The sequence below is a fragment of the Cuculus canorus genome, chromosome 3 (assembly GCF_017976375.1).
Source record: "Cuculus canorus isolate bCucCan1 chromosome 3, bCucCan1.pri, whole genome shotgun sequence".
In the NCBI taxonomy this organism is placed as follows: domain Eukaryota; kingdom Metazoa; phylum Chordata; class Aves; order Cuculiformes; family Cuculidae; genus Cuculus; species Cuculus canorus.
The window spans coordinates 66,201,178-66,224,550 of record NC_071403.1 but is presented as its reverse complement, the minus strand read 5'-3'; the positions used below and the strand labels follow the sequence as shown (position 1 = coordinate 66,224,550).

At 38.5% G+C, this 23,373-nt stretch overlaps 1 protein-coding gene across 3 annotated transcripts in view; it reads left to right on the top strand.

Annotated features, from left to right (window-relative positions):
- The window catches only part of ASAP2 (ArfGAP with SH3 domain, ankyrin repeat and PH domain 2), a 91,583-nt gene extending 68,313 nt beyond the window's left edge, over positions 1–23,270 (top strand). Inside the window, exons 17-28 of one of the 3 annotated variants that reach the window (XM_054061462.1) lie at positions 1,630–1,819; positions 2,230–2,315; positions 2,524–2,639; positions 3,115–3,182; positions 4,045–4,158; positions 7,799–8,054; positions 10,513–10,674; positions 11,584–11,752; positions 13,415–13,482; positions 15,876–15,985; positions 19,708–19,830; positions 20,773–23,270. In XM_054061462.1, the coding sequence (XP_053917437.1) occupies positions 1,630–1,819; positions 2,230–2,315; positions 2,524–2,639; positions 3,115–3,182; positions 4,045–4,158; positions 7,799–8,054; positions 10,513–10,674; positions 11,584–11,752; positions 13,415–13,482; positions 15,876–15,985; positions 19,708–19,830; positions 20,773–20,847 (1,537 nt within the window). In that variant the 3' untranslated portion in view covers positions 20,848–23,270. Of the gene's footprint in view, positions 1–1,629; positions 1,820–2,229; positions 2,316–2,523; positions 2,640–3,114; positions 3,183–4,044; positions 4,159–7,798; positions 8,055–10,512; positions 10,675–11,583; positions 11,753–13,414; positions 13,483–15,872; positions 15,986–19,707; positions 19,831–20,772 lie in introns of all 3 variants that reach the window. The other 2 variants (XM_054061461.1, XM_054061463.1) reach the window with 2 other exon arrangements.
- Positions 23,271–23,373: the final 103 nt, after the last annotated feature.

The following is a 23,373-nucleotide window of genomic DNA, read 5'->3' as shown; positions in this document are numbered from 1 at the left end:
ACCTCAAGACTGATACTTCTTTAAAAAACTATGGAGGAACAATGTCATATGCTTTAGGAACAAGTGCTATCCATTGATTACCTGGGTCGGGGCAATCTGTGTTTTCAATACAGAGTGGGGGATAATGTGATTGAGAGCAGCCCTGCCCAGAAGAACTTGGGATGCTGATTGATTGATGAGAAGCTAGACATGAGCTGGCAATGTGCTCTCACAGCCCAGAAGGCCAATCGTATCCTGAGCCGCATCAAAAAAAGTGTGGCCAGGAGGTCGAAGGGGGGGATTCTGCCTCTCTGTTCCTCTCTTGTGAGACCTCATCTGGAGTATTGTGTTCAGTTCTGGAATCCTCAACGTAAGAAGGATATAGAGCTGTTGGCACAAGTCCCAAAGAGGGCTACAAAGATGATCCAAAGGCTGGAGCACCTCCTATACGAAGACAGGCTGAGAGAGTTGGGCTTGTTCAGCCCGGAGAAGAGAAGGCTCCAAGGAGACCTTATAGCTACCTTCTAGTACCAGAAAGGGCTAGAAGAAAGCTGAGGACGGGCTGTTTGTAAAGGCTTGTAGTGATGGGATAAGGGGCAATGGGTATAAACTGGAGAGGGGCAGATTTAGACTAGGCATAGGAAGGAATTTCTTCACGATGAGAGTGATGGGGCACTGGCACAGGTTGCCCAGGGAAATGGTGGCTGCCTCATCCCTGGAGGTGTTCAAGGCCAGGTTGGATGGGGCCTTGGGCAGCCTGATCCAGTGGGAGGTGTCCCTGCCCATGTCAGGGGGGTTGGAATTGGGTGATCTTTAAGGTCCCTTCCAACCTGAACTATTCTATCATTCTGTGATTACAGTTACTACTATTCGCATTTTTTTCCTTTCCCCCATTATATAGTATCTGGATTATAAACTCTGGCTTTGTTGAATGTTTTCTCTGCAATGTTGTGTACGTATGTCTCAAGAGCTGTTAAGGAGCTACGCCTTGGGGAGGCATGCAGGCTTCTGTTGTGCTGTGATGGGAAGAATAGTAGTCATTTGTTAGTTGGCTATCAACAACAAAAGTGAAACTCGTGCTGATTCAACCGCACTAAGTTTTCACCTCAGTTTAGAGGCGAAACTAAATAAATCGCTACACCCTCCCTGTCACAGTTGTGGTGAAGTTGCTTTGCAGAACGTAACTCGCTGCAGTGAATACAAATCCGAGGCCTGGATAGTCTGTGCAGAGGTATAAGACAGATTTTTGTATCCCATGCCTTCCATCCCTTTCCAGCATGTGTAGGAGCCCAAGTCAAATAAATATAAACCTGCCTGCCAACATGCTGTTGGCAAACCAGCATTATGAAGCTTTGATGTAACTTCTGTACACAGAGCTGGGTAATCTTGATCTCAACTTCACACCAGAGTTCAGAGGGGAAAATTTATGGTCTGTCTTTGTATTGGATATTTAGTTCATCTTCTGTAGCTACGCTTCATACTGGAAATACAAGACTGCATGTCTTACGTGCATATTTAAAAAGGAAAATTATCATAATGAATGAGAAATAGTCTTTTCCAGATTTTATTTCAAAGGACTTGCATGTATTTGTGGAAATTCTAATGTGTCTTCTACTAAAATTTATAGAAGGGAATTATATTCAATTTCAGGAACGCAAGAAAAGATTATATTACTGCCAAGTATATTGAGAGAAAATATGCAAGGAAAAAGCATGCTGACAATGCAGCTAAATTGCACGCTCTCTGTGAAGCAGTCAAATCAAGGGACATTCTTGGATTAGTCCAAGTATATGCTGAAGGTGTGGATCTCACAGAGAAAATTCCACTGGCCAATGGCCATGTAAGTGTTGTAAATTTTATTAGACAAATTGTTCTACATGCAATATGCTTTCATTAGTTAAAAAGGACTATTTTTTCTTATTCAAAAATAAGATTTGAAACACTGTTCTGAACACTAGTCCTTTTGATGATATAATTTAACAACAGCAAAAAAAGAAATAGTTTAAAATTGTTTCAAAATACTATCATATTTTAAATTTATTAAAACCTTAAATCATTTAATAATGTAGTTTTCCAACCTGTTTGTTTATTTTTAAATGTGCAAAAAGGAAGCAATAAAAGTCTTCACAAGATATGTTTTAATAGCAGCATGTCTGAATATGTTTTAATTGATCTAATTTATGTTTTAATAAAGTTTGTACTTCTCTGTAGATCACAAGAAACAAATGTGTTCATTTATTTTATTCTTAGGAGCAAGACGAAACAGCACTTCACCTTGCTGTTAGGTCAGTCGATCGAACATCCCTTCATATAGTTGACTTTTTAGTGCAGAACAGGTAAGCGTATGGGAAGCTATTATAATGTTGTTGATAACGCTTTTATGCCAAATAAGACAAATACTGAATGAATACAATAATAAAACTAATTCTAGTACTTGCAAATATAATTTTATTCTTTGAAAACCTTTTAATGAGAGAGGTTTATTAATATAGGGTAGGAAAATAAGTTTAATCGTTTTTTTTCTTCTTTCTTGTACTCCAATAGTGGCAATCTAGATAAGCAAACATGTAAAGGTAGTACAGCCCTGCATTACTGCTGTCTGACGGACAACGTTGAGTGCCTCAAACTGCTGCTGAGAGGGAAGGCTTCTATTGAAATAGGTAAAAGGGTAATGTGTACTTGAGTTTCATCTTTGTCACTGCTTCAGATAAGGAACAGGAATAGGAGTGCATTTTCTCCTTAGTTGTTCATCATAGTTAAGTGAATATAATCTTCATCATGAAAAAGAATCTATATTCACTGTTTATTTGAAGTTTAAAATTGACTTATACATTACACTTGCTTTTCAAACAGGTTTAGATAGATGCCAACATTTTCAACTGATATCTTGTTGCTGCATTATGTGCTGCCATTTCATGGCTGTCATTCCATATATGTGACATGTTGAGATGCTACTGTTTGTCATGTTCCGAGGGTTGGTATGAGGTGGACCTATGTATGAAGAAAAGAGATGAATGTTGGAGTGTGTTGGTCTGGTACTTCACTATGTGCTTGCTGGTTTATCTTTATCTTTAGTAATAGACATGTTAAAAGTGATGCCTATCATCATAACTTTCTTTTCTTGCTGTAATATAGCTAATGAATCAGGAGAGACTCCACTTGATATAGCTAAACGCTTAAAACATACTCACTGTGAAGAGTTGGTAAGTGTTGCATCTTTCTGTGTGTTTGTGCATTTATAAGCAGAATCGTGTCTGAATATTTAAGAGTTCACAGTTGAATATTCCATGAATACATTCCAGATGGAATAGTTGTATGCTTATAAATAGTTATATGCTTATATCAGGTCATATCCACAAGTGTCTGACATCGCATTGAAATCTAATCACTAAAATGCATTTTATGGGTCTAGGCCATGGCTGAAGGCCACTCTCTTGTTGCCTGGAGAAGTTGTCCATGTCCCATGATGGGAAGTGCTCATTGTCAAGTTGGATAGGACTTTGAGCAAACAGATCTAGTGAAAGATGTCTCTGCCCGTAGCAGGGTGGGATTGGGTAAGTGGTCCTTAAAGGTCCATTCTGACCCAAACCATTCTGTGTTACTGTGAAAAGAAGATGGCTATGATCGCTAATTTTAGTAAGCAAGAAAATTGGATTAGTGAGGTCAGGACTTCTTGATAAAAGAGCCTGATTCAAAATAACTGTCAACGCAGTTAATTTCTTTGACTTATAATTTCAAAATCAAAGTGGATAGGATATGGTGCTTATTGTCAGAAAATGGAGAATGGACCTGCAATGAAGGATGGACCTGCAATGGTTAATGAAAAGCCTAGTTGCTTTTGATTTATTTGTGTTGTGTTCGGTCACAGAGCTTAATTCTTTAAACTTAGCCCAGTGCAGTAACTTTCCAGAAATATACTGACATATATATTTAAAAAACCATAATATTTATACTTAGAAACCAAGGTTCCATCTACATGTGTTTTTTGTTTGGTTTTAAATATGTTATTTTATAATTGGTACTGCACATAACATATGTGTCAACAGTCATCTTTTTCTCCCTTAGCTTACTCAAGCACTATCCGGAAGATTTAATTCTCATGTTCATGTAGAATATGAATGGCGGCTACTCCATGAAGATCTGGACGAAAGTGATGATGATGTGGATGAAAAGCTGCAGGTTTGTATCAATATGTTATTTTTATTCTGTACACGTGTCTATAGAAGCACGGTGTTCATAATGATTTCAGTAACACTACTGTTTACATATGAAGACACATGAAATAAAGTTCTGTAGTAAAATGTATTAACTTAAATTTTAGTTCCTTAAATTACAGTTTGTCTTGTAATGGAAGGTATAAAACATATGATCGTGTGTTGATCAAATTACGAGAGTCAATAGTTTGTTTCAGTGTGTCAGGAATATTTAGATCTGCTGATTGTGAGACAGAACTAACATAAGGTAGGAGAATTGCCTTTACAAAGAGAGACAGAGACCTTATTGTGTCTCCTCATGTTTGTGAAAGGGTTCCATTCAATGACTTTCATTTTGAAACAGTTCATGGATTGGCCTGGCTTCAATGAAATTAAACTTGTGCATTGAATAAGACAAGTCCATTAATAGCAGAGCAGGGTCTTAATTCTGAATCTTCATGTAAAAATATTTTTGTTTTACTCCCTTTTCATACCTGAAATTTCTGATGTTGCTATTGGGTGCAGAATCACAGAATAGTTGGGATTGGAACGGACCTCTGAAGATCATCTGGTCCAACCGCTCTGCTAAAGCAGGCTCGCCTAGAGCCAGTTGCCCAGGACCATGTCCAGATGGCTTTTAAATATCCCCAAGGATGGTAGTATCACAAGTGCTATAGAGTGTTCCAGTAGTATAAGAAGTTAATTGCATTTTCAAAGTTTTAATTTCCCAATTTGAGAACCAACTTCAAACAGTGTTTGAACACCTAAACACAGGCAAGGAACAAACTACAACACTTAAAAATGGCTTGTGTTCCTAGGGGCCAAGTAATTTGAAATTACGTATAGCCTCCTAAATACTAATGACGGTCTGAAACTTTCATCATTTGAAGTATTCTATATAAGTATTGAACACGTTTCTGGGTTTTTTTTGTCTGTGTGGTATTCTAATTTATTATGTCTTTTCTACTTCTTTTATAAAGTGCAAGGAATACACAATAGGATATATATTAGTTAATCTTCAGATGTCAGCACATTTTTTTTCCTTTTGAAGTAGCTAGTGGAAACCCCTTTCTCCTCTGGATAATTAAATTTGACTTTTTCTTTCTACAAGTTTTAGCATTTTAGTACATCTCTTTCAAAGCATTTTAGCATTTTAATACTTCTCTTTTAAAATCCTCCATCTCAGCTAGGGCAGGAATTGATAATAACTTAAAAACCAAATCTTGTGTGTTGAGTTTTTCTTTCTTTTTCATAAGTATTAAAACCTGACTGTCATAGGTCAATTTTCTTTGCCTTCACAGAATGACTTTAAGAATGCTAGGCCATCCCATCACTGAATTGTCTTAATATTTTGGAGACCAATTTTTACATCAATAAGTTTCCTCTGTTGCAAAATACCATTTTTTTGCAAGATCTTGTCTGCATATGATTCTTCTCCCCGTGTCCTTCTCTTTAGTCCAAGATAACTGTTACCTTGGGTGCTTGACTCAACAGCAACAAGCAAAATGTGTCACAAGCCATCCCTTTCAAAGCACAATTGCTGCCTTCTGAGAATTTTCTTATGATTTTTCTTGAGAATTTTGGTATCTGAGCAAGAATCTGGAATCTGAGCTGCTAAATCCAATTCTTCTGGATGAGCTTTCATGTTGTATCACAGTATTTATGGTTCCTGTATATTATATCACCATCCAGATAATCACAGCAGTAATGATGGTCTTTTTGATAAAGCAGCTTGAAACTTTTCGTTATGTTTTAGAGGTTTTATTTTTTTCCACCTGTAAAATCTTTGGCTACTTTACAACTGGATATCTAGAAAATACCTTTCTGTGACACTTTAAATTGGTTTTTTTTTTTTAATCTGTTTTTTTTCTCACTTCCTTCATTGTTGCCAGTTGCCTTCTGCAGTTGAGGGTTCTCTTTTGGCCAGAGCCTGAGCTCCACCTGATATAGGAAATTGCTGCTACTCAGCAATGAGGCCAAAGTAATGAAACTGCTACTTCACTGCCCACTATTAATAGGCTTATTCTAGAGGGACTTTTGAAAGGAGATTAAGGACTATTAATCACAGAGCAGTGCTTGTGAGTACGTTGAATGCATTGGTGAATATTGCTCTTGCTTAGGACCACATCAGTCCTGTTTATAGGTCTCAAGCTATTTGGCTTGTCTCTCTCTGGTAAACCAATGGAATAGATTTTGTACTCTTGGTCAAAAAAGGTCCTTTCTGAAATCAAAGTTCTTTTAGTCTAGAAATTTTCTTAGAAAAGAGTGTCTAACCTGAAAGCAGGCCAAGATGATCAAACTGGTTTCTGCTGCTGTTTCACACCCTGGTGACCAGATCCTCTCTCATCTTTTGCCTCTGTTCTGGGATGTTTGTCCCTGTATTGAGCTATTTCAATTTGTTAAACCAATGAAAAGCTAAACCAACAAAACAGAAGAGAATTTTCTGCTGGTTAGAAAGCAGAAGCATATGTGGGCTGAAAGAAATATCAGAACCAGGACAGTAGAGAGGTCAGGTAATAAGAAGTGTCAGCCAATGAAGAATGAGGCTGCTAAGGCAAAATAAAGGTAGGATTAATGCGTCTGGCTGTCATTTACATCATTCTGATAAATCTGGGAAGTATAATGCTGTGCTATATAACATGTCTGAAAGCCCTATATAATCAATCCAGAGTAAACTTTGATACATTCAGAGGAAAATCAATTGCATAGTTGTGATACTGTTGGTGTAAATCTTTATTCTGCCTAAATGCTGTTATTATAAAAGGTTATTTTAATTTTATACAGCCAGCACAACAACATGTTTATCTAACACTATTTTCTGAAGGCATATTTATGCTCTGTGAGCTGTGTATTGTTACGACTGATTTCCTGTACTAGCCACATGAATTTATAACTCCAGTTATTTTAATTATCATTTGATAACAATAATTACTATGCTGGCTGATGGAACAGGAAAAATAATGCTAAGTGTGCATAGCAAGCAGATGACTTGCTATAAATCTCAAAGACAACTAATTAGATCTCATTTGATAATGTGCAAGGGATGAGTGATGTTCTATCCCAGCTTCCAATTGAAGTAATCTCCTAAGCTTGATATTAAGAGAGTTCGTGAAAGGTTTTAGCTCCTAATTTGTTGCAGGCTGCGCTACAGGTAGAATACTTAAATGCAATTGTGTCTGGTTCTTGAGATCATTATCATCTGTTTGGGATCTGATGCTGCTGGACCTCAGGTGAAGCTTAAGATCTTTGGTTGTTTATTTACTTTTAAAAATATTGCCTGGCATTTTGATGCAGGGAAACTTTGCTTGATCCAGTCTCAATATCTATACTGTCTGTCTTAGGAGTATAGTCTAGTGTATATAAAAATGCAGTACTATCCTATAGGAATAACTACATGAGAAGGCGATAATTGTTTTGAAATGCAATTCTCATCTATTTTGTTAACATGCAGTTACTTTATCTTGAAGAGACTGGAATTTAGATTTTAGATTATATATTAAAAGCCACAAAAATGCGTTTTAGAGGCTATTTTTTCTTTCTAGAAACTAATAACTTTCTATCAACTGTCAAATAAAATGAGTACAAGTAATGCAGTATCAGTGAGTACTTTTGTTATTGTGTTTAAGCAACCCAGTCCCAATCGGAGAGAGGACAGGCCTGTCAGCTTTTATCAACTTGGGTCAAACCAACTTCAGCCTAATGTAGCATCCTTGGCAAGAGATGCAGCAAACATTGCTAAGGATAAGCAAAGAGGATTTATGCCAAGTATATTACAGAACGAAACATATGGAGCAATACTCAGTGGCAATCCACCTTCCATTCAGCCTACAGTCCCTGTTACGAGTAGTGCACCTCCTCTACCTCCAAGGAATATCGGCAAAGGTACTAACACTGTAAAATATCATTGTGCATGAGAAGAATGGGTTCATAACTTTCTTTTAGTATGACATTTTTAGATTTTCTTGTACAGTTACTTTGCACAGGTGGGTGTTGGAACTATTAATTTATGATTTCGTTTTATATATCTGAAGTGAATCTCCACAACTGTTATGAGTTTGATTGTCAGTATACCTGCAAGAGAGTACACAATAATGTTTGCATAATCAATGCTTGGGTAACCTCAATAGGGTTAAAGGATTTATTAAAAGGAGGGTTGCAGTCAGTTTACTTCAGCAATAGTGTTTTGTTATATTCCGTCTTTTCATACTTCTGTTTCTTGAAGGCATCATTGTCAGACGTCGATTTAAATGTACAATTTCAATAGCATTTGGGAACAGTGGGAAATGGTTTAAGACCTAGGAGAATGCAGCATGAGTGCAGAACATGAGAGCTTTTAACCTTGCGACGTCTTCTCTTAGTAAATATATATTTCAAGGTTACTGAAGTAAAAGCGTAAATGTCGTGATGTGGAGAACTGGATGGTTTTAGAGAACTGGCAGCTGACTGAAAATGTAACTGCCAGTTAGTTAGTGGTTATACCCTGATCAAGAGGACAATGTAAAATGCACGTCTCATCCTGGTTCAGAAGGGTTATGTGCTTGCAAAATCTACCATTAAAGCTTATTGATGTGAACTTCATTCTTATAATCCAAACAGATTATATATGAAGATATTAAAGTATAGAGAAATATGTATAAGTCCTCTTTGTACAGCATGTTTGGTGCGTTTCATTGTTGTAACAGCTTTATTAATGTAACAGCTTTTGTGGATGCTAAATTTATGTAAAGTTCAATTCAAGAAGAATGACTATGTAAACACATGATTGTCTCTGGTGCTGTAATCCAGACTCCGTAAGAGGAGATACAAGTGGGGAATGTTCTAGGCACGTGTGTGGCTTCTGACTTTGGGACCACTGTGCAGAGCTCAGAATGCAAGACTTCATACACTGGTGATTATGTCTGAGATGGCAAATTGGACCTCTGTGTGATACGAAAAGTCAGTTATTGGTCTCATAGGAATGGCTGCAGCATAAAAGCTGGATTAAAATATGTTATTTTGGTGGCAGAAAAACAGAACAATAGAACAGCATGGTATTGGATTACTTAAATAGGGTAGCATGAGACTGAGGGAACTTAACCGAAGTGGGATTCCTTTCATCTAACATTTTTGCATGAAGTCTCACCTTAAAATCCTGACTTTTTTTTATTTGATGGAAAAGAATGTTTCCCTCACCAAACGGGAAAATTCACACAAGGAGCTTGCGTAGTCTGTTTAACTGTTAGATTCTATCTCTAGATTAGTAATACAATGGGATAGTTAAAAAGATTGTTTTACCCTTTGATATGATTTTAATCATGGCCAACCATACTATTTTACCCACCATTTGCCCTTGATTAAAAGACACTTTTCAAAGAGTGTAATTTTAATTTTATTCCCAACCCCAGACTTCTTGGCACCGGTACAGTGCAACTCATGCCAAGAAAGCATGCTGCCTGGCTTAAATTATTAGCTCATGTTATTTACTGTAGGGAGGTATTGGCCTGTTACGTTATATTCTTAGTTAAAAGCTATCAGTCTTAGCTTCTTGTTGATTGCTGATGTTGTTTATGTTTTGGTTATGGTGTATTATTACTCCTTTATCCTCTTAGCTTTAGGCTCTTCTCCAAGTCTTCTGAGCCTTATGCTTTTCCCTGCAACCTAATATTTATTCATACCTTGCTCTGTTTCATCTTTTCTTAATATGATGCTCATGTGCTGCGTAGGGGGAGGTGGCATGATACATGCAAACTGTTGGCTTTATGAAGAAAGCCTGTAGTGTGTTTTTATGAAATGGGGAGGCAACTCTTCAGCTTGAGAGTGGAGCCATTGAGGAAGCCCTGGAGAAGCCATACTTTGTGACTGTTTCATGACTAGTTGTTATAGCTTCTCGTTTGGGTGAAATTCAGAATTACAGTTCTATGTCAATTCCAAGTCAAACCCAATGTTTTGCTTTGAGTCAGCAATGTCTGCTAATGCTCATGTGAGAGTGAAGTCCTTTTCTTGCGGTACCTGAGAAGATTACAGCTATCAGTCAGGGATTAAGGAAAGTGGCAAGACTTTGACTCCTGTCTTCTTGTTGAGAAATTTCTGCTTTTTCAGGTGTTGATATATTTTAAAGTAATGACTAGACACAAATTTTACTTGGGTAAAGTGCTAGTAAGGCTTCATCCAGACACTTCTATGTAATTTTTTACACCAGACTGGTTTCTGCTCTGGTGTTCCAGCAGGATGGCAGTGGTTCCTGTTGCTGAATACAGCAAGCAGCCTAGCTGCACCATTTTTAAAAGCACAGGTGTGAATATGAACACTTGGTGCTTAGGGTAAGCAATAATAATAATACAGTATTTTCCTCTCTTTTTAGTTCAGCCTTCAGTTCTTGGCAGTGGTATTCAGACAATTTCTTCATCTAATGCAATGTGGAAGACAAATTCTTTAGCAGTGGAAAGTATAAGCAGGCAGAGGTCTTCATCAGATCCACCAGCTATTCATCCCCCTGTGCCGCCATTGCGTGTAACATCTACAAGTATGTTTCCACTTTCCCCTGTTTTCCCTTCTGCTGTATCTAATCATAGTTGGCTTATTTTTTCATTTCCACAACTCATACCTCCTCTTTTGGTGACTGTAGCTTTGGCCTATCGTTCCCATCCAGTAACTCTGTACGAACTGTCTTCTCTGATGTTCCAGTGAGGACTGTATGGCGTAGCGCAGGGTCAACAGGAGATATGATCTATTACTAGAGCTAAAGAGCTCTTCGTTTTATATATATATATATAGTGTCAATGCTGCATTTCTCATTAGTTGTAAAAGATGAGTATTGCACGTAAGCCTGGGGCTACGTCTCCACATTGTGCTTGATTCTTGCAGACCATAGGAATGCAAAAAGATGTTTTAATGCATTGCCAGCTGTTGTGGTGGTGGTTTCAAGAATTCAATAGAAATTGTAATTAATTGCTAAGCCTAATGTGAAGTTACTTAGATGTTAATCATAACAGGATTTTAAGAAAAGACATTCCTCTAAATAAAATTGCTCGGATAATCTTCACCGTTACTTTTCCATAAAACACAAACTGAAGGCCTTGACTGAGCAAACAATATTAGCAATTTGTTAAATATATTCTAATCTACTACTTCCAAGGATATGACTGACTTGTTAAAATTTTTCTTTGCTTGTACTTTAATGCCTGAATGAATTGAAGTACTCGATGAGCTCTCTGACCTTGACTAGGTGAAACAAAAAGGTAAACCTCTTTCCAAAGAGGTCCTCCTTCCAGTGAAAGGACTACTTTCTGCTTAATTTATTGAATACATGTAGTAAAGCATTTTTCTTGGATGGGGTAAATCCTGTCACGGGAGAACACGTGAGTGAAAACCCAAGAAACAAAATGTTAAATAGAAATTTAATTCTATGTCACTGTCTAACTCTCTACCATAGATGTGCTTTCTCCAGCACCACCACCTCCAGTGGCAAAGACAGCCAGCATTATAGAAGCTTTGAACCAGCAATCTAAACAGCAACCAGCTCCTCCACAAACTAAGCCAACCCCACCACCACTGCCTCCACAACCTCCTAGTAGAATCTCTCAAAGAAAGCCTCTTCCTGGGTAACTGATATCGTTTTAGTATTTAATAAACTTCATAAATATGAATTCATTAGTAACTTCAATTTTATGGTATGTAACACGCAAGTCATCCTTAAAGCATGCGTACTTTTGCCAGTTATGGGTCCTAGAGTATGGGAATGAAGAGGAACTGAAGGCAGACACCAAGGGAGCAGATTACAAGGATTCCCAGAGTAAAACCAAGACAGCCTAGTGATGTAAGATTGTATGACTTGTAGAATATCTACAGAATGCTTAGCTGTGATGGCAGTAAGAGGCAACAAAGAATCCCTTTCTAGTTCTCATCTAGTAGTGGAGATAGTGGGATCTTATGTCTGATTGTGCCATTTATTGTTCATATGCTTTGCCTAGGTTAAGTTCCAGTCAATATTTTCATTCATGGCGACAGCAGAGAGACCTGGAACAGAAAACCTCATATTTAAATTTGCAGGAAACAAAGTTAGGAGGAACAGAAGTGTACTGGAAAACAGGATCGTATCTAAAGCAGCCTTGAGAAACTGAAGTAGAAGAGGGGTAGGCAGGAATAGTTAAGGACAATAAACTACAAAAACGAAACATGGAGAACAACAGAGTATCGTTAAGAAAAGGTGCTTAAGTGAAGGATCTGCAAGGACACAGTGAATCATAAATAAAAGTCAGATGGCTCATGCTGTTGTGGAAGAGTCAAAGAGAAATAGTAGTGTTTGGTTATAGCCTGCAAACTGTATGAATTAATCCTTCCAATTAACTCAAGATCAGTAATGCCTTAGCTGGACTATCGTGTTCAGTTTGGAGCGTTGTAGTAAAGATACAAAATAGGCAGAAAACAGAGGGCATCAGTGAGGTAATGAGAATTCTAGAAAATATAACCTGTGAGAAAAGTTGGGGAGAAAGAAGATTCTCTTACATTTTGTAGAAAAGAAATTGTGGCATAGATACATGTCTTCAAATATGTACAGAGTGTTAGATTATGCCTTTCCTTTTTATGTCTCTTGATGACCCTAAAAAAACCCACAAACTTCGCTTAAGCTGTAGCAAGAATAATTTAGTTAGACACTAGAGAAAGCTTTCCAGAAGTAATCATAGGGAAATACTGCAGTAACTTGTCTGGGGAGTTTTTGGGTTTTCAGACACTGGCAGTTGGAGAGAGAACTGCCTACACAAACTTAGAGAGCTATAAGGTACAGGGATGAGTTTGTGTATATTTGAGATAAGTAATATATATGGTTGTGAATGAAAGAAGTAAAACGCCTTTGAGTTGCCTTTCTAATCCTTTGGTTTCATATACTGTACTAAGTAGAAGGGAGAAACAATTTGCTGAAGCTTGCTGTAACGTACAGACAAATGTGGGCAAATCATTTTAACAAAGAATTTTGAAATAGCAGTGAGAGGAACTTCAGAACTTAGGAAAAGAAGATCTGCTCTACACAAATTGCAGTAATCGAACCTTTATTATTCTGTCTTGCATTTTTAATTTAGGTGCAACTTATGATTGATGTAATCAAAAATACAGAAGCAAAAAAGTATTTTTAAAAGTAAATTAGCAGTCACCAGAATATACTGAAGGCATGACAAGAATTTTGTAATTTGGAAAATACTCTGTATTGTTGCATTTCAAGTTCTTGTTTGTTTCTGAAGTGGATGAATTTCTAACTTTCTGCACAGGACTGAGAAATCATCTGGCTTAACAAACAAAGGGCAGTCCAGAGGACTTGGGTCTCTACAACAAACAGGTAATTGTGGTTTAAAGATTTATTTTGTTGTAATTAAGGTATCATTATAACAGTCTAAGGGAGAGTGTGGGTTTTTTATTTACCTTACACATTTAAATACAGTCAGTACTAGTGTTCTTGTTTCTCTTCTTGACTATGTAGGCCCCGATGCCTCAGGCTCTTCTGCATGAACAGAGTTATGGGTCCGTTAATGTAAATAATGGGACTGTGTAATAAGAAACAGAATCACAGAATGAGTTTGGTAGGAACCTCTGGAGATACCCGGTCCACCCACTCTGCTTAAGCTGGGCCACCCAGAACCAATTACTCAAGACCATGTCCAGATGGCTTTTGTGTATCTCCAAGGATGGAGACTCCACAGCCTCCCTGTGCAACCTATGCCAGTGCAGGGTCACCCATATGCTTGATTGTGACAGTATTTCTCTGTAGTAAGCAAATCACAATATAGAGAGTCTGTACTTCGTGAGATGCTGTATGCAACCAGGTCTGGGCTGTTTTATCCTTTATGTTCTTTGTAGGAGTATGGTTCAGTAGGTAAATAACAAACTGAAATATGGGAGACATGCTATTCCTGCACCTGAAATTGTCTTATTAATTGGCTGTAATGAAAAGACCTGCCTTCTTTGGTCCTCTAGTCTCCCTCCCTAATCCCTTGTTTCCTTAACCATGTCTACTGAAACAGCAAGTCTCCAGACTTCTGTGTGTTTGTGTGCATAGCCTTGCACATTTGTCTTGAGCTCCTAGAACTGGTATTATTAGCTCTTTCTCGTATGATAATGCTGAAAAGCCACAAACATCTGGAGTTCATCTTGCATTAGTTAGGAGTATAAAATCTTGAGGTTTCTTGCCTCCCCCACTCTTGTTTAATCAAGTTACTGTCTGTCTTGCATCAAAATAACTTTCATGTTTTAGGCCACAATAAAATGAAATGATCTGATTAGTATAAAACGGAATATCTATCCCTTTTTCTTACATGCACCGAGGGAATTGCCATATTTACCCTCTGAAGCTGTTGGGCCCTGATCACAGTTTCTTTGCGTGTTCTAGGATTCAGGTGTTTCAATACATCTGTCTGTTCTGAAATAGCTCCTATGCCAGTGCAGGGTCACTCTCAAAGTGACAAAGTGTTTCCTGATATTCAGACAGCACCTCCTGTTTGTGCTCGTTGCCTCTGGTCCTGTTTTCCAGCTGGGTGGCCACCAGCATATACTGGTGCATGAGCTCATTCATTCTCCAGTGCAGGACTTTGTACTTCATTGCTCCAGATTTTCCCCATGTCTTTTGGGACCTGGGATTCCTGAAGGCCACTCTTGCTGGGATTCCTGAAGGCCTGGGATTCCTGAAGGCCACACTTGAGGCAAGGAAGATATTCAGTACTGCAGCCTTTTCCATGTCCTGTGTAACCTGATTCCCATCCTGTTGAGCAAAGGACCCATGTTTTCCCTAGTTTTTTTTCTGTTACCTATGTATTACAGAAAACCTTATTATCTTTAAACTTCCCTTGCCAAATTCAGTTCCAGCTGGGCTTTAGCTTTCCTAAACTCACCTAAATCCCACTCAAACAAAGGATGCATTATGAAAACTTTATTTCATTTACTCTCTTGTTTGCATGTGTCCTAAATAAGGTAATATATACATTTTAGACTAGAAATATATGTTTCCAATTTGAAAATATAAAGCTTGTGTAGTGTCAATTAATTAAATTGCAAATCAGTATAACTCTTTTTGTGATAATGAGCAAAGTTCCTTATACAGAGTTCATCATTCATTCTGCACTTGTCATTGTTCGAAGTAACTACTACTTTGGGACATTACAATGATGTCATCTCAGCAAAATGTCCAAAGTAAAGTTTGTGTGGATTCTGTGGAGGTTGTAGTGGAATTTCTCCTACCCATTTTCCCCTTCCACTGTATTATGTTGAGTGGTTCTTACTGTGATTCTTTTTTATTTCCCCTTGATGTGTCTAAGGGGAATTTGCTAAGGACTGTCTGTATTGAGTCTCTCGTGAAGGATACAATATCTTGATAATGATGGTCTTTACTAGGAAAGAAGAGTTCTAAAAGCCCGCAGTCCATAGTGCATGACTGGGGGAAGGGATATTTGGTTCTGCTCTCATCTCTTTGATAGGCTTTTTTTCCCTTTTAGCATATCTGCAATGTTAAAGATAGTAGGTAATTGTCTTTGGGAAAAGAGGCCTTTTTTGGTAAGGAAAAGAACAGAAGAAAAATCTGTTCAGTTATTTAGAAAGAACTATTAAAAGTGAAATATGGGATATAAAATTATTTGTAGTCTTCAAATAATTAATTTGATTTCCATTTGTACCATCATCGTTCCTTATTTTTTTTTTTTTTAAAGCATGCCTAAAATTTACTACTTTTACTTACTTTAGCAGCTGGAGAGTCATCTTCTGTATGTGAAATTCCAGTAACACAAGCTGGTTCCACAACAAATGCTTTGGCACAGATCCAGCCACCAGCACCCATGCCAAGGAAATCACAAATAGTAAGTAAACGATCGGGGCTTTGATTTTATTGAATCTTCCGCATTCTGTCAAACACACTGTAGACATAATAGTGTATCCTGTTATGGAGAAAGTGTGAGGATCATGAAAAATACATACCCTCTATCTTGTGTTAAAAATGTGCATGACTTTTATGACTTATTTTTTTGCATTTCCTATATAATAGTGTGTGACTTTAGATTAAAACAAACAAACAAGCACAATCAAAGAAAAGCAGCATGGATTGCTTGTGTCCAGATGTGACCAACACAATCCACAGAATGTGTGGTTTGACTTATTCAGTGTAGGTAAGCTTGACAAATTAATCACTTGAAGGCGAGCTTGGTGAGTGAATCACTTGTAGGCCATATGTAGCTTCATTCTTAAGCTTCACTGAAGTAATAAAGGAGATTTTGTGCCTAATTCTATAATGCAGGTATTAGAGATGATATGGTTGTTCACGCAGATAGATGAAATGGCTTCAGGCAAGACTGGTAAGAGTCAAGCTCAAAACAAAAGAAAGTGGTTCTCTGTGCACTTGGTTCTCTTTATGTCTCCTTGTCCTTCATTGACTGGATGATGGGAGAGAAATCTCGTGGTAAATACACAGAACCACATCTGACTTGAGACATCCCCAAGCAGAAGGGGGTTGAAGGGTGAAGAGGGAGGCTGGAAGTGTCAAGCTGGAAGGATTGTATGTTCATTTTCTCCACCCTCCCGCAGCCTTACAGTGACTGTTAGAAAAGAGATACCAGATTTGCATGGACTCCTGATCTGATTGCATGGCCTTTTTACACTCTCATTTGTTTATAATCTAAGACCATGAATGGTAACACATTCATTGGAGTCAATACCTGTATTCTTACAGTGGTGTAGATAAAGGGATATATTTCCAGAAGTCATCTGAGCTGCTGTCTTATGTGTAGTTCAGCTAGATCTTTAATCCTTGCTCAGATTTTATATTGTTCTGTTATGTGTTAGACATAAAACACCCATATGCTTGATTGTGACAGTATTTCTCTGTAGTAAGCAAATCACAATATAGAGAGTCTGTACTTCGTGAGATGCTGTATGCAACCAGGTGAAATTTAGGTGCATTTCAATACATACAATGTATTTCAATACATTTCAATACATTTCAATACATACAATGTACAATACATACAATACAGATGTTTCAATACATCTGTCTGTTCTGAAATAGCTCCTTACCTGGTGTTCTGTATAAATTAAGGTTGTAGTAGTTCTCTATGTTGTTCTCTCCTTCTTTGTTTTATAGGACAAATTGTTTTGCTGATGAGTGAATGGGTATCCTGGCTGTTTTTTTCAGAGCAGTCACAGTGTTTCCACAGTTTAATATTAATTGCACATAATACAAAGAACGAATCTGACTTCCCAGATGTCTCTAGGGCTTCAGTAGGGTGAATGTTATGAGACCGAGAAAATCAGCTGGATGATTTTCTTCTTGTCATAGGGCAGAAATGTAAGGGAAACCTGGCTCAGGGAGTGTGCGCTAGCTAAGGTGCTTTAGCTAAATCAATCTAGTTAAAGCATCTTAGCTGAGATTTGGTCAGGGGCCCCTCAGCTAAAGAGCTTTAGCTAGATCAGTCTAGCTAAAGTACTTCGGCTAAATCACTCTGTTTAGCTTTGAACTCCAGCCTCTTTTGCTACATCTTTACCCTTGCCAGAGAATCCAGAGGCAGGCCCAGGTTTGGGAAGTGACTTGTAGAGGGTGTTCCTTGAGTAAAGAAAAAAGAAATCTCTAGTTGTATGTAGACGCGTAGCCAGTGGCTTATCTCCTCTCCAGTGCATTTGCCCAGTAGCCTGCTTTTCAGATGGAAATTCCTGATGCATCTCTTTCTCAATGTACATTTTAGATTTTTGAAACTATGTTGTAGATGTATGGGAAACTTCTCTGGAGTACTTTAGTCTTCTGGGAATGGGATCTCTTTCAATTTCTTTGCCTTCTGAAGAATGAGAAATACCTGTAATTACTGCACTTTGAAGTTAGTAATTATGTCACTGTTGTACTGATGTGAAGCTTTTCCCTCCTGAGCTTTTAAAGCAGTTGTGGTTCAAACTGTAACTTGACTGCGATGGAGCATCTGGCAAAATTGCTGTGATGTGGTGCCAGGCTGTCAGCTCATGGGGCTGTCATGCCCCACAGGTTAAGCCTGAGGCCAGTCCTGGTCTGGACAAGTCAGATGCAAACTAAAATGCAAACGGCTGCTCGAAGGGAACCCAAGCAATGGTGCTACCACCCTGCTTCCAGTCCACATCCCGCTTTTTGTGCATGGCACTCAGTTCTAATGAAAAGGCATGTCAGGAGGCTGCTGGACAGTTGTGTCCATGGCAGAGCATGTTGTTGGTGGAGAGAAGTGGACTTGTGGATGGAGTCTCCTCTCCTTTCGCAAGCTTCCTGCTCCATGGCTGACTGAACTAGAGACTGGGACCAGTCCCTGAGGGATTCCGGGATTCTAATGAGACCTTCTTTTTCCTATCCCAGCTGGAGCCTCTGTCCCAAACACCCACTGCATTGTCTCTTGACCTAAATGGCATTTTCTGCTCTGGCATCTTAGGCTAGAAAGGAGAGATTTTTGGTATGGCTGTGGCTGGTCAAACTGTGGAGAAGGGGAGGAAGCTTATGCTGTGCCTCCATGTCCTGTGCCTCTCCACTCCTGGCATAAAAATATTATGTAGGTAGCATTATTGTTGGTCTGTAACAGAGAATGAGTGGGCTGAAAACAAATATAGCAGCAGGTGGAGTTGCTCTGGGAGAGATGCGAGATTAAGGTGGTGGATAGTGTGATACAAGAGAAAAACTATTTTGGCATCACTTCAAGTAGCACACAGCCTTCCAGTACCTAAAAGGGGCCTACGAGAAAGCTGGGGAGGGACGTTTTATGAAGGCTTGTAGTGATAGGACTACAGGTAATGGCTTTAAACTGGAGAGGAGCAGATTTAGACTAGGCATAAGAAAGAACTCCTTCACTATGAGAGTGGTGAGGCACTGGAACAGGTTGCCCAGGAAAGCTGTGGCTGCCGCATCCCCAGAGGTGTTCCAAGGCCAGGCTGGACGGGGCCTTGGACAGCCTGATCTAGTGGGAGGTGTCCCTGCCCATGTTGGGAGTTGGAACTGGATGATCTTTAATGTCCCTTCCAACCCAAACTATTCTATCATTCTATGGAGTCCCACTGCAATATTGGACTTCCCTATCGGATAGGTTGGGAAACCGCTCCTGTGGCTTGCAGTCTTCAAAGCACTACAGAGAAGCTGAGGATGTTTTGGAGGGTTTGTGTGCTGCTGAAATGGGTTTAGCACATTAAGAACGGGCGTATTGGCAGGTGGGTCAGACCTCTTTGTGATAATGCTGCTGCTGTTACGCTTGCTGTGTAGCACTTGATTACCCTGTCTTCTGAATAAAATCACACTTGCTGCAGTGATTTAGAGCTCTGAAGACAGGCAACAGGTTTGGATGAGCCAAAATGGAAGATTGCTTGAGGAAACCTGGCCCATGTTGGTGATGCAGTGGTTCTGTAAAGCTTTAGGTGCTGCCACATTCAGCCTGCAGCATGAGCACCCAGCTCAAAAGATGTAGCTGAACTCTAACCTATGAAAATTAACGGTTGGAAGCAGTTCTGAAGCTTTCATAGGATTAGCTCCAACTCTATTCTGTTTTCTCCCTTACTGTATTATTTACATTTACTTATTTTTATATTTCAGTCAAAAACTAAACCCAAAAGAGTAAAAGCAATTTACAACTGTGTAGCAGATAACCCTGATGAGCTCACTTTTTCGGAGGGAGACATTATCGTAGTAGATGGTGAAGAAGATCAGGAGTGGTGGGTGAGTATTTTGCATTTTCCATCAACATACTTTGAAAGAAATGAAATGGAGAGGTTAATGCTGACTTCAGAAGATCACCTGCTGGGTGTCTAGATAACAAGAAAAGTTTCATCTTGAGGAGACCTGATTCCAGTAATCTCTTTTGTTCAAAAATCAAACTTCAGAGAGGTTTTTGGCTTCTCTTGTGCAGGAAGAAAACAAAGTCTCGTTAGCACGGTTCACAACATACAGGTGGCATGGTCTGTTTTATTTGGGAAGCTCTTGGGAGATGTCAGCAGTTTAAAAATCTGTTACTGTTTCATCTTCCTTGAAGATGCTATGTGGTGGCCCTCAGAAACTAGCTTTGTATTGTCCTATTTCTTCGACTGATTGAGATCGACAAATGATTTATTTGAGCTGGGAAACCATCTCAACTGTTTACATTCCCAGAGTCTCATGAGCTAAAACAAAGTCTTGGAAAATTGTTATGCGTGAAAACACTTGCCTTACTCTGATTGTTAGCTAGCAAAGCCTAGAACTACAGATTGCATATAAATTGACAGTATTGCTGTATAAATTTGAGTAAAATCCAGAAGGCTGATCCATCCTTTTAACTCTCGGTGATTGTTAAGAGGGGGAAGCAGAAGCAACTTAATAGAGGCAGAGAATAAGTCATTGCAGAACGTGCTGAAGTGCTGTTGCGGGGGTACTGCATTAAGTGGTATTACTTTCAAAGAACTGGATAAAACAGAGCTTAGAAAAAGAAGTCTGTAGCTGAGTAACAAACACACCTTATCAGAATGAATTTTCTGATAATGTTTCCCATTTGCAGTAGAAAAGGCACACTACTGCAGAAGAGATGTAGGGAGGGGCAACTGCAGGCAGGAAGGTGGCGGGTATTCATTTGGGTGATGCTGAAACGATTTTTTGAGATTAACTTGAAAAATACCTGGTCTCTTTCAGATTGGTCATATTGATGGAGATCCCAGTCGGAAAGGAGCTTTCCCTGTATCATTTGTGCACTTTATTGTTGACTAAATTGCTACTGATAAGTGGAAACATTTCTCATTTCCAGCAGTCACAGAAATAAGTTCTGCTTGATTTCATTTCATCTCCCTGTCTGCAGACACCTTGCCAGAGCACTGCCCAAGTCCTAGGTACTGTAGCTTAACTTTTTTATTGCCATCGTTCTGATTTTGGGACTTTTAAAACTTTTTCCTATGTGAAAACGTCTCATGAGCAATTTACACCTTAAAAACAACAACTCTTCCTCTCTTGTTCAAGGTGAACTGAAAAGCTTTAACAATCAAAATCACTGGTGTGTGAACATCACTATGTTATGAATGTTCTTTTCAATAAATACACTGTAATTTTATTCTCCCTTTTGTAACTTGACAATACCATGGTTCAGTGTTGCTTCCCCAGTCAAAGACGTCGTGTACATCTGTAACAGGGCAGTGAGTTTACCCAGTTCTCAATACCATTTGAAGTGTTGGAACCAAAAACCACAAGCTGCCGTGTAGTTTTAAATAGGACTTGATCAGCATCTTGCCACACCGGCTGTCATCCAGGATGCCAGTTATTACAGAAGAAATAGTTCCAGTTGGGTGTCTTTGGCCAGGTAGAAGTATTTCATACCACAGGAGAAACTTCTTGCTTTCAGAATGGATGTAGATATTTGCTTAAAGTTATCCGAAATCTGTGTTAGTCGTTGAACTTTCTAGTTCTGATTTTGTGAGCTTGAGACTGTCTCATTTTTCTATGCTGCATGTGTGTAGAACCTGGTTTTTGAGTGTTCTTTATGTATGTTACATCCATTTTGGTCATTTAATGTGACTACTGCTGGTTAACTAAACTATGGCAATATTAATGAGTTACTACATTAACTCAAGGCTATGAAAACTGCACTTCCTGAAATGTACTTAACTAGGATGATGGATTGCAGAGCGTTTCTCACACTTGTCTCATTAGAATGTTTTAGACTTTGGTTTCAGTTTCTTTAATTTTCTTAAATCATCCAGCAATGTGTTCACAGAGTGAACGTATTTCGTGGATGACTTAGATGATTATTCTCGGTCGATAAGGTATCTGACACCTCACGAGTACACACTACGTTATGTTCTGTCTTTCAAATCGCGTGCCACTACCTTGCAAACAATGATAGTTTGCACACTCACTCTGTATATACCCACCTACATGGTAGCTACACTGTCGTTAAATTTGTCTTACTAATTTGTGAGCAAAGGCTAGGCCACGGATGGTTCCCAGTTGGTTGATGGAATACGAGACACCAACCCAAATCTGACATCATTTTTGATGTTTGTATGTTGTGAAATTGTACCAGTTTTTGCTTATGCTACAGGAAACAACTGATGGCATAGGGTAAGAAAATTCAACGTCTCGGTCACATTGGCTTTGATCACATTTTGTGAATATTGTTATCTATAGATTTCACGAGAGAACTTTGAATTTCTGACAAAACAGTGTTTAAATTGACCACTTCATATTGAACGGAATGGGAAATAGGCCACCACCCTCTATGCTTATTTGGACAAAAATCACATTGCATATGTGCTGGAAGAGCAACACTGACCTTGCCTTGGATCGCCTTTCCTAAATGGTACAGTTGGTCGATCGCCTCTCCGACGTGCGGGTACAGCGAAGCAGACGTGTAACTCATTTCCTAGATGCTGTTGCTGCAGTGTAAATGGGAACAAACTGGAACGTTTCAAGATATTTTTGTTGCAAGTTGAAGCAAATTAGTCCGTATTTTCAAAGTTCCCAGTAAAAGGATAGAGTAATAGTTTAGCACTAGTTTTATTCACTTACTGATATGTTCAGTTTGCAACACTATTTTGTATGTTTCTATCCCTGATAGAGTCTAGAGTAAATGGGCATATTATTTTGCACAGATCTCCTAATGTACAGTATTTTTAACACAGAATCTTATAGTGTATGTAACAACTCGTAAAGTTAAACCGTGATGCAGATTTTCCTCGAGTTCTTCTAGAAGAGGAATACACTTTAAAATGTCACAACCTTGTTCCCTGGTCACTTGAAAACTAGGAAACTTGTAGGATACAACTGAATAGCACTGACACTGCAGACGGATAAAATCTTGAGGACCAATAGGGAGCCGTTGAGCAAAATTTATCGCTAGATTTTTTCCATGTTTCTCAAAGTTTGCTCCTCTGGTAGAGGAAAAAGAAATTCTAGAGCCTGTAGATATCTATTTATAATATAAAATTAAGAATTTTAAGTCCAAAATTTTGGCATATTTCATACAACTTTTCAAATCTGATTAAAATAACAATTCAGAAACCTGTTAATAGACAGACTATTAGGTTGCTGTGTTAACTGTTTAAAAAGGAGCAAGTGACACTTAAAATGCAGCTTAGAATGCTACGAGATGTATAATATTCAATTCAGTTGTTTTTATTTTGTTTAGTTGCAGAGCAACTGTATATATTGTATAACCTAAAATCAACTCTTATTTTCAATGTCCTGGATGCAGTGATTTATAATTAGAGCATGATTAATAAATTTTACTCTTGTCAACCAGTC